General features: G+C 32.6%; 1 protein-coding gene across 1 annotated transcript in view; it reads right to left on the reverse strand.

The window, feature by feature from the left end:
* LOC143187390 (lachesin) overlaps positions 1–14,231 on the reverse strand; it is a 184,277-nt gene that overhangs the window by 125,287 nt on the left and 44,759 nt on the right. Inside the window, exon 2 of the mRNA XM_076391600.1 lies at positions 8,156–9,566. Coding sequence (XP_076247715.1) covers positions 8,156–8,291 — 136 coding nt within the window. The 5' untranslated portion in view covers positions 8,292–9,566. The remainder of the gene's footprint in view (positions 1–8,155; positions 9,567–14,231) is intronic.

Consider the following 14,231-nt stretch of genomic DNA (forward strand, 5'->3'; position numbering starts at 1 on the left):
GACAAAAATTAATTGAGACTTATAACGAAAACGATTCTTAACAATTTTTGTTTTTTTTTTTTTGTTTTTTTTTCTAGCAAAACAAAAAGATACTGAGATATCTATAATTCTTAATGTTCTTTTTAATAAAATATTCATTATAGTACTTGTGCTTCCGATAGGATAAATTCTATTAGGATACGTTTTCACATGACAGTAAAAATCATGACTCTTGTTGTCATGACATTGTATAACAATGTAATGACATTAAGTTTCACTGTCACATTTAATTTTCACGACAAAAGTCATGACATTTACTGGCGTGGCCGCAAGAGTCACGATTTATAGTCACATAAAAGCGTTCCTTTACGTTGTGAATTTCGTTCCTCATCACTACAATGTGTTATTTAAAAAATCATTAAATCTGACAAGGGCTGTTTCGTTTTGAGCTTCTCAATTAATTCCATATCGAAACAAGCGGAAAACTCATTAATATCAGAAGGGAATACATTTTTGCTATCAGACAGTCAACATAGTGTATAAAATCTACTTAAAATTAATTTTATGAATAATAAAAAAGTTCAATAAAATGCCTGTGTTCACATTAATTCGCACAGTACTGTAACATTTTAAGTTAAGGAACACATCACTTATTTAATTTCCCAATTTTATTAAAAGAAATGTATTGCACATCTCAAAGTTTCTCACAAAGTATCCTAGCAAGAATTCCAGTTAAAAAATAAGAGAGAAATGAATATCTTATTAAACTATTATAAAAATGTGTACATATAGTAATTAGGGTATTTCTTGCCGCTATAATTAACATGATATCAAATTTTTCTCAAAACAATACATTCAGAATTCCTAGAAAAATTGTCATTCTAGTATTGGAAAAATTATTGTATATATTTATAATACACATAGAAATTCAATTTAATAATTATAATTAATAACTGGACGTGTTGAAGAAAAACAATTTTCTCACTCTCAAGATATAACCAGATGTCACGTTCAGATTTAAATTGTTACCTGTAGAAAAATCCTACATGATATGCACGCCGAGCATATCAAGCATGCCACCCACGCATTTTAAGGCTGAAATGTATAGACACGTTGCTGTTTGGTAAGCATGTTTGCTAGTATGGCGATTTTTACCACAGAAAATGTAACAAATCAGGAATTAATATACATGATGCGTACTGTCATTACTAAAATGGAAATACATCGAGAAATTTATAATGTAATATGTAAGTCTCTATATTGAATATTTTATCGCTGTTAATTCTATATTGACAAGGAAAGTCAATATTATCAAATGAGTTAAATATCATTGATCTATTCCAACGATACAGTATACGTATGTTCTTACGGTTTATCGTGATTTCCAATACCTATAATTATTTTTACTCGCGAAATAGATATAGCTTCTGATAAACAAAATTTAATTTAAAATACAAATTGTATTACAAAATTCTTGGTACATGTGTACATAGTATTCAAATGTTATTGTACTAATCTCAAAAAAAGATCCAATTTATATTATTATATAGTAACTATACTAACAAACGACGTAAACATAATTTTCCAAAAATTTCAGTTTATATTTGAAACGAAACAAAAGGATGCAACCTGCATTTTTATATTCAATTGCTGGAAGTTTTTTCTGTAAAAAGTCGGCTGTAATATGTCACGAGTCCATAAACATACAGTTTTAATTTTAAATGTCAATACATACATTGAGAATAAAAATCTGTGACCTGTATCGTTTAACGTTGGAGGTACAGATAAATACTCGCATATGGATGGTATTAATCGGTCTTAGACTATATACTACATGTGGTAGCCTCAAAGGTATTGTACGCTACTACCACAAGCACATCAATAACCTGAACAGAATAATTGGTAGACATCTACATACACATGTTGCTGAACCTATGCGTTTCCGACTGCGAACAATTTATCAAATTAGCGGTGCAATCTGTAGCAGAGTACTTTTTAACTAGTTATTAGTGTACGAACTATTAATTTCAGTAGGAGATTATATTATTTACATCAGTTAAAATAGATTTTATTATAGATTTTATTATAATCATGTATTAATTGAATAAGTTAGTTAGAGAATAGTACAACTCCAAAATTCACCGTTTTACATTATACTATATTATATAATAATAATACTATATTATGTAAAATACGTAACTAACCGTTGGGATCAAATATACCAAAATGTGGCTTTTGTACTTGTGCTGCTCTTCAACTCGCCAATTCAAATAGGAATAATTGGAAATTATTGAAATTACAGTGAAATTGTTGTAATATAAAAGTGAGTCTCCACTGGTGTTCCCGAACAGTATGAAAATTAAATATAGAAATCGACTATTCACATACTGTTCTTGGTGTTCTTGAAATAATCGAGTAGTGGTTATAAAAAATTTGCGAATTGTTTGCAAATATTGTTTACGAACAGTGATCGTGAACTGTTCGTTGATGCAGACCCAGCTTCGTTTGAAAATATTCTGAAGAATACTCTTAGTATTAGTTTGATTAGTGTTATTAACACTGATAATACTGTATCTTCAACAGATATTTAAATAATTCTGTTTTTATCCTATTATAAATCGTATTTTAAGTGTTTTATATGTAAAGAAATAAACGAAGAAATAGAATGAAACAGAAGCAGAAAAAATGTGTATAAAACTGTGAATTTTAAGTCTAATGGAACTGATTGTTAGAATTCACAGTAACATACGAGATGTTTGACAACAGGTGTCAGAAATTCTAAAATGTGATACTACTTGTCAAAATACGACGAAAATCAAGAATGACGAAATTGCGTTTAAGGCTTCATTTCGGAGTTATTAATTGTTAAGAAAGCGCCTAAAATCTGCGCGAAATGTGTGACTGACTCTGGACTTATTCCACTGACTTCGCCATGTCTGACCTGCCTAGTGCACGTCGGCAGGAGGTAGAGTAAATCCCAAGTCAGACACAGTACCACATTTTACGCTAGCTTTAGGCGTTTTCTCAACAGTTAATAATTCTGAAACGAAGCCTTGAACGCATTTTCGCCATTCTTGGTTTCCATTTTATTTTAGTATGTAGAATCGCTCTCAAAATTTTTGATACTTGTCATTCGACACTTTTTATAAGATCTTTTGTTTTATTTCTTGAAGAAGACTTCTCTTAAGAGGAGACATACAATATTTACAGTTATTTTCTAAAAATACTGCTTTACTAACTCCAATTTGCTTTTAAATTCTCTAAACTACTTCTAACCACCATAAAATTGAATACAACAGGTAATTGTATCAAGCTAAGAAGGAATGAGAAATTATATTATTTGATTTACCATGGTCACAAATTTTTTCGTATAATTGGATAAAACCAAAATAAAAAATTTTTTTATCTAAAGTATGATATAATGATAAATAATAATAATAATAATCTATTAGTACTATTCTTTATGCTATATAAACTTAATGTCAAATAACGAGACAGTACAAATATACTAATTACAATAAAATATAAAGTAATTAAAACGGAACTTAGGGTGATGAATATTGTACTTAGGATTACGGGAAGGATTTAGGATTTCTGACAGAGTAGATATTACCTATTATTGCTTTAATTCACACAAATATTAATAATGTGCAGATTCATAATCTTGTTTTTATTAATTTCATATTAAAATAGCATTGCAAGCATCTTTTTACTCACTTTTTATGATGCATTGTGTTTACAGCAATATGTTCAATGCAAAGTACAATCAAATTTCCTCGTCCAGCATCGCTATCTTTAACGTATAATTCTCTCAACAAGGTTCTTTGTGTATAGGAGACTGTAATACCGTGCGATATTAAAATTCTTTATCAAGATTCTCATTAAGAAGTCAGTCTTCATTCACGAACTGATGAATATAATAAACGAAAAATATCTAATCAGAAACTCGAGCAAGAACAGATTACAGCAAAATTAGCAGATGGGGCGGAATATGAAGGATTATAGACGTAATCTATAATATTCATATTTCATACGTGGTTCTTGATAAGTGAAACTGTTGCATACATTAAACTTGCAATATTTATTGGAGTAATGAATAAAGTTGGATGTCGGTACAAATATCTAGGTACTGTGGAATGGCTAGATCGAATTATGTAACGCCAATAAATTACAAAATCATCACGTTTTGCTGTAGAAGTTGAAAAATTCATAACATCGATCTCCACAAAAGTTTTTTTTAATCACGAATTTTTGACGAACACAAATTCTAACTGCTCCATACAATTTAATGGTATGTACATAAGCTATACGTGCGCATAGAAATGTCATGAAAAGGTACCTTATTATGTTAAGACGATCATCAAAAGATGTTTCGTACTTATACTCAATGTCTACTACATTCTATATGCTATATGTATAGGTACAGAACAATTGTATACAGGCCTATACATATTTTGAATCTCACAATTTTGAATCTCTGTACTCTATAGTCAAATTTCTTCCAAGAATAATATTGTTAACGAAATTATTATTAAAATAATAAACTATTTTTACAATTAAGAAGGAGCTGAAATACTCTAAAAAACTTAACCTTAATTTTCTATAATAAAATTTTTTACTATTTCTTGCAACTACTAAGATAAATATACTCTTATTACTTAGAATTTTAATAGCCTTGTTAAGATAAAAATTATGATATTATATGCAACAGTATATCTAACTAAGAAATGTAAAATATACAAAATTTAAATAAATGAATACAAAATCTATGGAGTTATCAAGGTTCATGTGGCGAATAGGAAGTGTGATTAATAAGACTTCTTGATGACAACTTAACTTAACCCTTTGTACTCGACTAGTGTCTTTAAGTGGCCATTATGAAGGCATAATGTAAATCTCCAATGCAAAGTATTAAACTATCATTGACAACTTTAAAACGAAATTTTCAGTCATTCTTAACACGACAAAGCTTTAATCACTATTTTTTACAGCAATTTTCCTCTCTCTTTACGTTCTGTAAACTTTCGAATACAAATATGATAAAGTGGCACAACTCAAAAAAATACGTTCTTCAGAAGAAATAAAAAACTATTTATGAGCTTAAAAGAAAATTATTTCCTAAATAAATAATATTGACATAAAAAATAGTTTTACCTAAAGAAAATTATCTTGCTTGAATAATTCGTCTGAAGAACAGATATGCGTTATTCGAAAATCATCTACATTTTCTTGTAATTATTTAAATAATTTGCAATTTATATTAAGTTCTTCGAATGAACTTTAGATTTTCGCAGTTTGATTAGTAAAATTTTTATAATGAATAGTGGTATGTTTATCAAACAGATTCATAGCATTAGGTACACTCGAAAATTTTCTTCTTTGGAATTAATTAACGCTTTTGAAATACATCTGCCATATGTAAATCAGCGCTACCTAGCGGTGAGGCCCCTTACTCACCTGCTTCCCCTTCCAATCGTTCCTTCAAAACGCTAATACATACTGTACAGGGCTAGGAAGGAGTCCCGCGAAAGAAATGTGGATCTAATTGTTCAGAGTACAAATTATCGCGCCTCGTCTCACACGCTTCGGCTGTAGCAATTATTGGTCAAAGCGATCACACATATTAACCCTCCATGGGTTAATCTATCTATTAGTCCTAAGCCACACTTGGTTTCCACGCCTCTCGTGAGCACAGTGGGTCCATATTGTCCTTGACTATTTCTTGTACTGTTTTAAGCTTTCAAAAAATTTGAAAAAATTCTGGGATACTTATTAAAGTCTCTAGTTTAACGTGCCCTCGCTACTAAAATGAAATGTTTACAGAATTACTTGGGAATAATAAACATTCAGAAGAATTTCACAAAAAAATCGCAATTCGCTGCGCACAAAATGGACCCAGTGTGTCCATAGAGGGGCCAAAGATTGATCCCTAGATCGAGGGATTCCTCTTATCCCTGTGCCAGCTCACGAGGCTTCTTTTCAGCTCTGCATAATATGCTGTGCATACTGTTTCAGTTTTCTAGAAAATAGAGACGCTAATCTAACATGAAGTCCTTATTGCATCACGCAGTTTCCCCGACGATGGGAACGGGAGTGGGGGAATCCCAAAGGACTTTGCGAGCCCTCGCTTGGACAGTAACAACATTAATAAACAAGTTACAAAATATATTGCTGTAGCAACTTATTCACGTCGCATATGTATTTTCTGAAACACTTTGATTCATTAAATAATGTAATATATATATGACTTTAGAAGTTAAAATTATTGGACCTGTTCCAGAAGCAATGATTCAAACACTATCAAACTTTAAGAAGATAAACATGACAAGGACTAAAATAATACCATTGAATAAACTATCTCTACATGCAGCGCAAAGACGAGAAGCCCAGCGGGATGGCACAGAGGCAAAAGCAGTACTCCGCTGATTCCGCGTGGCTCTGCCTACGTTGTTCTGCCTATGAATTAGTGACGAATGCCTAATCTCATAAGTATCTATATAAGAAAATAGAGAGTACATCGTGCTAAAGCCAATCGAGCTCGCTTTCCTTCTGTTAGACTTCTCATCTCTGCACAGTGTACATTCTTGCAGCTACAGAAATATTGAAGCGCTTATGCCCTGTAGAATTTGTTTTGGTCTCCAGTAGAGAAGAGAGACAAAAAGAAGAAAGGAATAAAAAGATATTCGAGGCATTAAGTTCTGGAAAATACGGTAAGCAGCAGAATATGACACGTTTCGGTGCGACGGGTAAAAATGTACCGGCTGTGAAATGACTTTTTGCCTGTGGTTTCTAAATGACGAACTGTTGAATGATCGCCGGGGGAATACATTTTCAATCTTTTTCTCTGACTCGACTTTGCGTACTAAAAGTGCCAATTCGGACAGTTCGTTAAGTTACACGTTTACGTGCTACGAATCATAACACGTTAAGTCACAGTTTTCAGCCATTATTTTCTTGCTTTCCTATTTGCTTTTAATTAGCAGCGATCCGTACATTTCTTTTACTTGCGCAACTTAACTCGCTCCGGCGTTTACTTACCTTTTTGTTTATCGTGATCATTACGTTTCAGACATAAGTAATTTCTGATACTGATTAGCTCGTTAAGCTCGTTGTTTCTTTATTTAATTCTGTGATACAATTCGATAAAATAAAACGCGCATGTATAACATATAAATCCCGAAAATTGAACTAACATAGTAATATTCAGCAGATATACATACATTCACATATAAAGGTACCTCATACAGCGTAAGTAAGAGTTTTTAACGTTGTATCGCTTACTGAAACATCAAAAAACTGTCGAAATGATTGAGCAGTGATGGACATTTCCTAACAGCTTGTCGAAAATTCATATACGCGCTTTTCAGTTAACCATACGTGTTGTATGTATTGCGTGCACATTCTGAGTAGTTTTATGTTGCATCCTAAACAAGCTTCTATTACACACAAAATTGGTGTATTTATATTTTTTCCTATATTTGATTTATTTAAAATTCGTTGTTAAATTGCTAAATTTTAGAAGAATATGTTCGACATTTTACTTTTTTAAAATTTTTTCAATGAAAAAGTATAAGCTACTAATAGTCTAGAAATATAAATTTACTAAGTTCTGGTTTACCTGAAGGAAATGTCTGTGTCACATAATGTGATCAAATTAAAATATAATTGTTTGGGTTAATTAGAATATGCTAATTAATTCAGAGGCATTTCTCTGGAATCCGATCTATGACAGTAACTTAGCTTCATTTACACTCTGTTCAGTTCTTACTAAAACTGCATATTTTCTTTTAAATTTCTCTCAATTTTCTATTTGTTATATTATTAATATATTATTTATATATTCATATTTACACTTTTATTTACTAATAGTTTTATCGATTTCCTATAAATTCCATAATAATACATTGATCTGCAATTGATCTACATCGGTCTATTCATTCTAGATTAAAATAAATAAAGCACTACTTAATTCTTATTTCTCAACCAACATATTTCGATTAATCATCGATTTTTTATCCTTTCGAAAAAGAAAAGGTAAAGAGCTGAACGTTATGGACATAACTATAAATATAAACGTTAAGGATGTTACTTTGCGAAATAAATGAATTGAAACAAAAATCATTTAGTAAAATAAAAACTGAAATGATTATAAACAGATGCGGATTGACAAACTTACGTTGATGATATGTAGAACGATCAAGAGTGTGCCCACCAGTGTGTCCCATGCCTTCGATTCCGACAAACATCAAAAGAAATCCCAACAAAGCGATCATCGAGATCGTTCTCGAGACGCTAACAACACGACCTGTCATTCCTGCTTGTCCGTTCCCTTTGAAAAAAGAATAAGACGTTGCTGGACTTAAAATGGAATGGCGTATGATTCGTGACGCAGCGTTCTATTATTTCGTTTCACTATGTTTCGTAGATCGGTCCTCGATTAGCGCACTTGATGCCGCTCGGAGCGCCTTCTGCGTGCGAGACACGTGCTCCGAGCAGTTCCCGGCCGAATAACTCTGCTCATCTTCACTTCTTCCTTCTCTTCGGCTAGTCCTTCCTTCACTTCACTCCCGATCAGTGGTCTCCCCGCATCCACTCGACTGATAACGTCAACGATCACACAATTTCTATACAAACGGAAACATCAGAAACAAGGTCTTAAGGGGTAGCACATTAAATTGTCATTAGGAGGAACCGTCTTTTCCACGAAGGGGGATTAATGTTGAAGAACATTCAAGGCCACTGACACTCCAATGTACAATATTTGCACATATCAATAGGGGAGAGGGGTTCTCGGCGAGCTCTCCCTCGGTCCCGGGCCGTAGACTGTCTGCTGCCTGGAAATCCTCGGTATACGTAGTATGCTCCTACTTCCACCTCTATCGTCCACCTACAACCCCACCTCCCGAAGGTACCACTTCCACCCACCACCACTCGCCACCGATAAACTTCCTACGGGCACCCTCCGACACCCATTTCCCTTGCTTCTCTACCCTCTGCCGCCTGTAGCCCGCACCAGGAACTGTCTACCGGCTGGCGCCTGCGCCGATCAAACTGTGCCCTGATGCCCGGGCACTGCTGCTGCCACTGCTGCTACCTCTGCTGCTTTCTCGTACCTTCACAAATCTCTCCTTCTCCTCCTTCTCCTCCTCCACCTCTTCCACCCGTTTCTCGTACTCTCTCCCTCGTGCCAGGTCTCGTTTCAACTGTCCCCCTTTACAGTGTCCCTTTCTGTATTTCTCTCTCCCTCTCGCTCTCCTTCTATCACTTTCACTCTATTTTTCCTTCCTTCGTTTCTTTCTCTATCTGTGGATGTCCCTGCTGAACCCCTTAGTATATTTCCATCTTGCTTCTTCTTAAGGAGGTTTACAACCAGAAGCCTGCACTAATCTTTGTTTCTCTTTAAGTTCATGCCGCTTGAGTTCTTGTTTCTTTCTTCGTTACAGCTGGTTGGTCGACTGCTCCGTCGCATCCCTCTTGCCTGCTTGTAGATGTCCTTGGTACCAGGTAACGAGTTTCGTTAGAGCAACGTCCAGGGCATCGTAATCGGTCGTATCGCGTGCTTATAATGCTGGTTAATTTTTATGGAGCTGTAACAAAAGATGTTTTATGAAATTCTATTGTATTCGCGTTTTTATCAATTTCAACCAGGGGAAAGGTCACGTTTCCATGCAGTTATTAAAATCAGTGAAAATTTTATCGTAGCAGAAACAATATTTTCATATTTTCTTTATATTTCGTTGTTCAATAAATCGTTTGTCGACAATACATTATGATTTTAAATATAGGCGAAACTCGTCGAAAAATTTTATAATTAATTACGACCAATGTGTTTAATTTTAATTATTATTATGGATTAATGTGCGTAATAGTAAATATTTTAAGAAGTGAATATCCATATCATGATCGTAAGAAAAATATTCTTTGAATGTTTTGAAATAAAAACTGACCATAGAACTGAATAAATGTTAACTAATGTTATAGCATGTAATGAGCATAAATTAAGCTTCCATTTCTGTAGAACAATTATATTCGCTTCTCATTTGTCATATTATTGAACTACATCTGTCCTCTTCTCCCTCACATTGAGGTTAGATGGCTTATTCTGTTTCTAGACACGAGATAACGAGTTTCGTTGCGACAATTCCACGCATCTAAGAAGATCATGACCTACTACCGGGAAACTAAACGACGAGCACGAAGAAGACGATGTAGAAGGTAGGTTGAAGCCGTGTGAGCTGACGTTATGAGAATACGAGAGGTGGAATTTAAAGTGATGGAAGCGATTGTTTCAAAATTACGAGATACGATTTCTGCCATTGTTAGAAGATCCAAATGTCTACGATTTGTAGCATAAATTAGGAACAAAAGGTAATTAACTCTGAATCAATGTCTTATTATTACATAAGTTGCGCCTGTAATGATTGTACAGCGTGTTCGACGACAGGTGTCAGACATTTTCTAAATAAATTTTTTAAAGTAAGACAAAAATGAAAATAGAAAAAATTGTTTGGAGAAATGTCTAAAATTCGTGTGAAATATGTCTCACGTGGGACTTGTTCTACTGTCGGCGTGCAGTAGTCAGGAGAGACACTGAAAAGTCAGTGGAATAAGTCCCAAGTCAGACACAGTAAAAGTAGTAACATAAATCCCAAATCAGACACAGGAGTAGTAGAATAAACTCTAAGTCAGACACAGAAGGAGTAGTAGAATAAATCTCGAATCAGAGACAGAAAGAGTAGTAGAACAAGTTCCGTGTCAGACAAATTTCACACATATTCTAGGTATTTTTTTAACAATTAATAATTCGGAAACGAAGTCTCAAACTCAATTTCAGGTATCTTCCTTTTTGACTTATTGAAACATGTAGAATCACCCCCTGAAATTTCTAAAAATTGACGTAACCCAATGACTAACATAACAATGTCATACCCAAAAATTTGCTTTTTTAGAGTCATTTTTTTTTTATGTTTTAAAAGAGTTATTATTAGTACAAAAACAACGATATTTAGATTAAATAGCGACATTATCTTATTCTCCTAAAAGTCATGAAACAGGCAATATAGTATTTCTAAGACAATATTTGTGACACTTTAATAGATATATATTAATCGAATTATTTTTTAACTTCAAAAGAATTTCCTGCATAGGTAACTTCCAGTCAACTATAAATAGTAAATTAATCGTTCAAACTTCTTATTTTGAACACAAAAATATAAAGGATTCAACAATTTGAAACTAATATTAGCATGAATATAATTAGCCCACTGCGTCATTACACCAACTCATTTATCCCTTTTCTAAATAGAGTCCATGATTTTACAATTAAAGTTTTGCGAGCAATGTTTTTCATTACATTTGTAATTCAAATTTATACATCGAACTATATATTATATTAATATGTTTTGGTGTATCATAAATGAAAATGAACTGCCTCGTTACAATAGAGTTAATCGACATATCTAAGGCGTTCATTAAATCTTAAGAAAAGAAACAATCTTAAATAAAATAATTACATTCAAGGAGACTTATTTTTTGTATTCCAGGATTAATAGTTAAATGCAAATTAAGTAATTTGTACAACAACTGTTTTCTTTGTATAAAAATTATTTTCTTTTGTTATGTTTATAAATACACAAGACACATTTTTAATGAAATTTTCAAACATGTAGCTTTTCCTTTGAAAATCCACCTTCTAACGCAGCTGAAGGAAACTGGATTATGTGAATGAATATAATTAACATTATAACTAAGAGTTATAGAGATCGCTAAACGTTAATAGCCATTTTCATCCCCCTTTATCAGACTCCTATTAGTAACCTCGCGGTATTGGAAAAATTTCTCCAATTTAAGATAGTACAAAGCATCTGATCATAATCCTTTAAATTTATTGACTAAACAGCCAAGTATAGTTGAATATCCTGTATTATACAATATACATTTGCACAGTAGAACCTTTTGTATCTTAGGAACATATAATATTCATCAACAGATATAGATAATGTCTGCAATCAATTTGTTTAATTTCAAAAAATACAACAGTTTCCTTTTCATATTTACTGTATTAAAATTCATTATAACAGAACTCTATCCTTAGTGAATTTAATAGTAAGTCGACAACAGACTAGCATCGATAAAGACGAGCGACACGTTGAAATATGATACAGCAATTATATGACGTTTTTGTCATAATTTCTTAATAAAGTTCTTATGGATTTTCTGTTATATAACACTGCAGTCTTATTTTTACCTATAAAATGTATTGACGAAATATGCATGAAAAACTGGAAAATATTCTATACAGGATGTTAGACGACAGGTGTAGAAAATTTTAAGGATCAATTTTACTTGCTAAAATACAATGAAAATCAAGAATTATGAAAATACATTTGAGGCTTCGTTTCAGATCTATTAATTATTAAGAAAATTTCTCGAACTCGCGTGAGATATAGGTCTCTATCTGACTTGGAATTTATTCTAGCTACTGCCGACGTGCACTAGACAAGTCAAACACAACGAAGTCAGTGGAATAAGTCCCAAATTACTCAGACATTTCGGGGAAATTTTAACCGCTTTCTCAACAATTAAGGTAGTTCCTAATCAACTATGCTAATCAAATGCAAGTTCGTCAACAAATAACAAATATAAAAGTGATATAATAGTACCTAAATTATAGTAATAATTTTTAACATTATTTAGAATTACCCAGAAACGTTAAATGTTGATATAAATTATTGTAATACGAAAATAGAATATGCAATTGAATAGTATTAGCTACAATTAACTAACTTCAAAAAATTCTTTACATAAATGTCTTTTTTCATTACCAATTACGAAAAAAATTATGAGGACAGTTTTACGGAAATTAATAATCACCTCATGACATTTCAATATAATTTCGTGTCAATTCTGATACGATTTTTAAGTGCAGGGTGTAACAAACATAACCTTCAATATTTTGAGAGATGATAGGATTCAAGTTGGAGCACAAAATGTCCTATGACATAGTGTCCGACTGCCTTCATTTTGCAATAATAATGTTTTAAAATTAACATATCTATATCCTAAACTAAAGGTCAGAAAATTCTTTACTTTTGCAGATATATTGAGAGGCAGAAGTGTGGCAAACAAATCTTGATACATTTTGCTATATCTCATACGGCTTAACCTTTATAAAGCTTTAAAAATCCGAGATTCATTTCCTACCAACATTTTAGATTTTTAAAGCATTATAAAAATTAAACCATATGAGATACAACAGAATGTATTAAAAATTTGTTGCTTTATTAAGTAGAAAATTGCTGCGATTGTTAATTTGGCATATAGATATATTAATTTTAAGGTATTATTATTGCAAAATGAAAGCAGATCGGACAGTATATCATAGGACATTTTGTGCTTCAATTTGGATCTCCTACCATCCTTTGTTATACCTTGTATAATTTGCCAGTTTCAGACAAAAAAAAAGTAAAGGAAAAACCTGTGTTAAAATGCAGCAACTTTTATTAAGAATTTCTCAATAACTCTGTGACAAATCGATTCTATATTTTGCTCAAGGGTTTCTTATAATCCAAAGTAGTTTTGTTTAACATTTGAGCGAAGTCCTGTATTTTGACGTTTACATAAGAACTACCTTAATAAATCTGAATACTCTGAAACAAAGCCTTAAACGCAATTTTTCATTTTTGATTTTCAACCTATGCTGCTGACATCTCTTGTTGATCTCTCTCTGTGTGAATGTATAACGTATTGCCTTCCAACGAAATCAGTTAGTCACATCCAGAAAAGAATCCTCGTTATCCCCGTCACTTTCTTTGTAGTTCGCCCTTGCGAGACTAAAGATTGCGTAACGAACGAAAGGGTATCCAAAACGACAAATCAGAAAGAAGGCTGTTAGAAAAGGCCATTTTTAGCCTTACTTGAAAATGGAAAATTCGTGCAGGACCTTTAAATACGTCGCAAACGAGAAATTATATCCATATGACTTTCTTGAAAAACGATGGTATAGTTATCAAAAATGAGTTCAATGTAGTTTTGAACTCACCTAATCACCTGAAGATGTCTATTTTATATCCATTTTATGCCTAAACGTTTTATGGCATAATTTAAGCGTTTAAAAACATCCGACAATGTACGTCTTAAAGACTTCCGAAATTTATGTCCATATGACGTTTTAAACACACACTACATGGATTTCTTAAAGATTTACGCTTTTGGATGTCTTAAAAACGTCTATGTTCTCGCTAAATGTCTTA

Source organism: Calliopsis andreniformis, unplaced genomic scaffold (genome assembly GCF_051401765.1).
Source record: "Calliopsis andreniformis isolate RMS-2024a unplaced genomic scaffold, iyCalAndr_principal scaffold0022, whole genome shotgun sequence".
NCBI lineage: Eukaryota > Metazoa > Arthropoda > Insecta > Hymenoptera > Andrenidae > Calliopsis > Calliopsis andreniformis.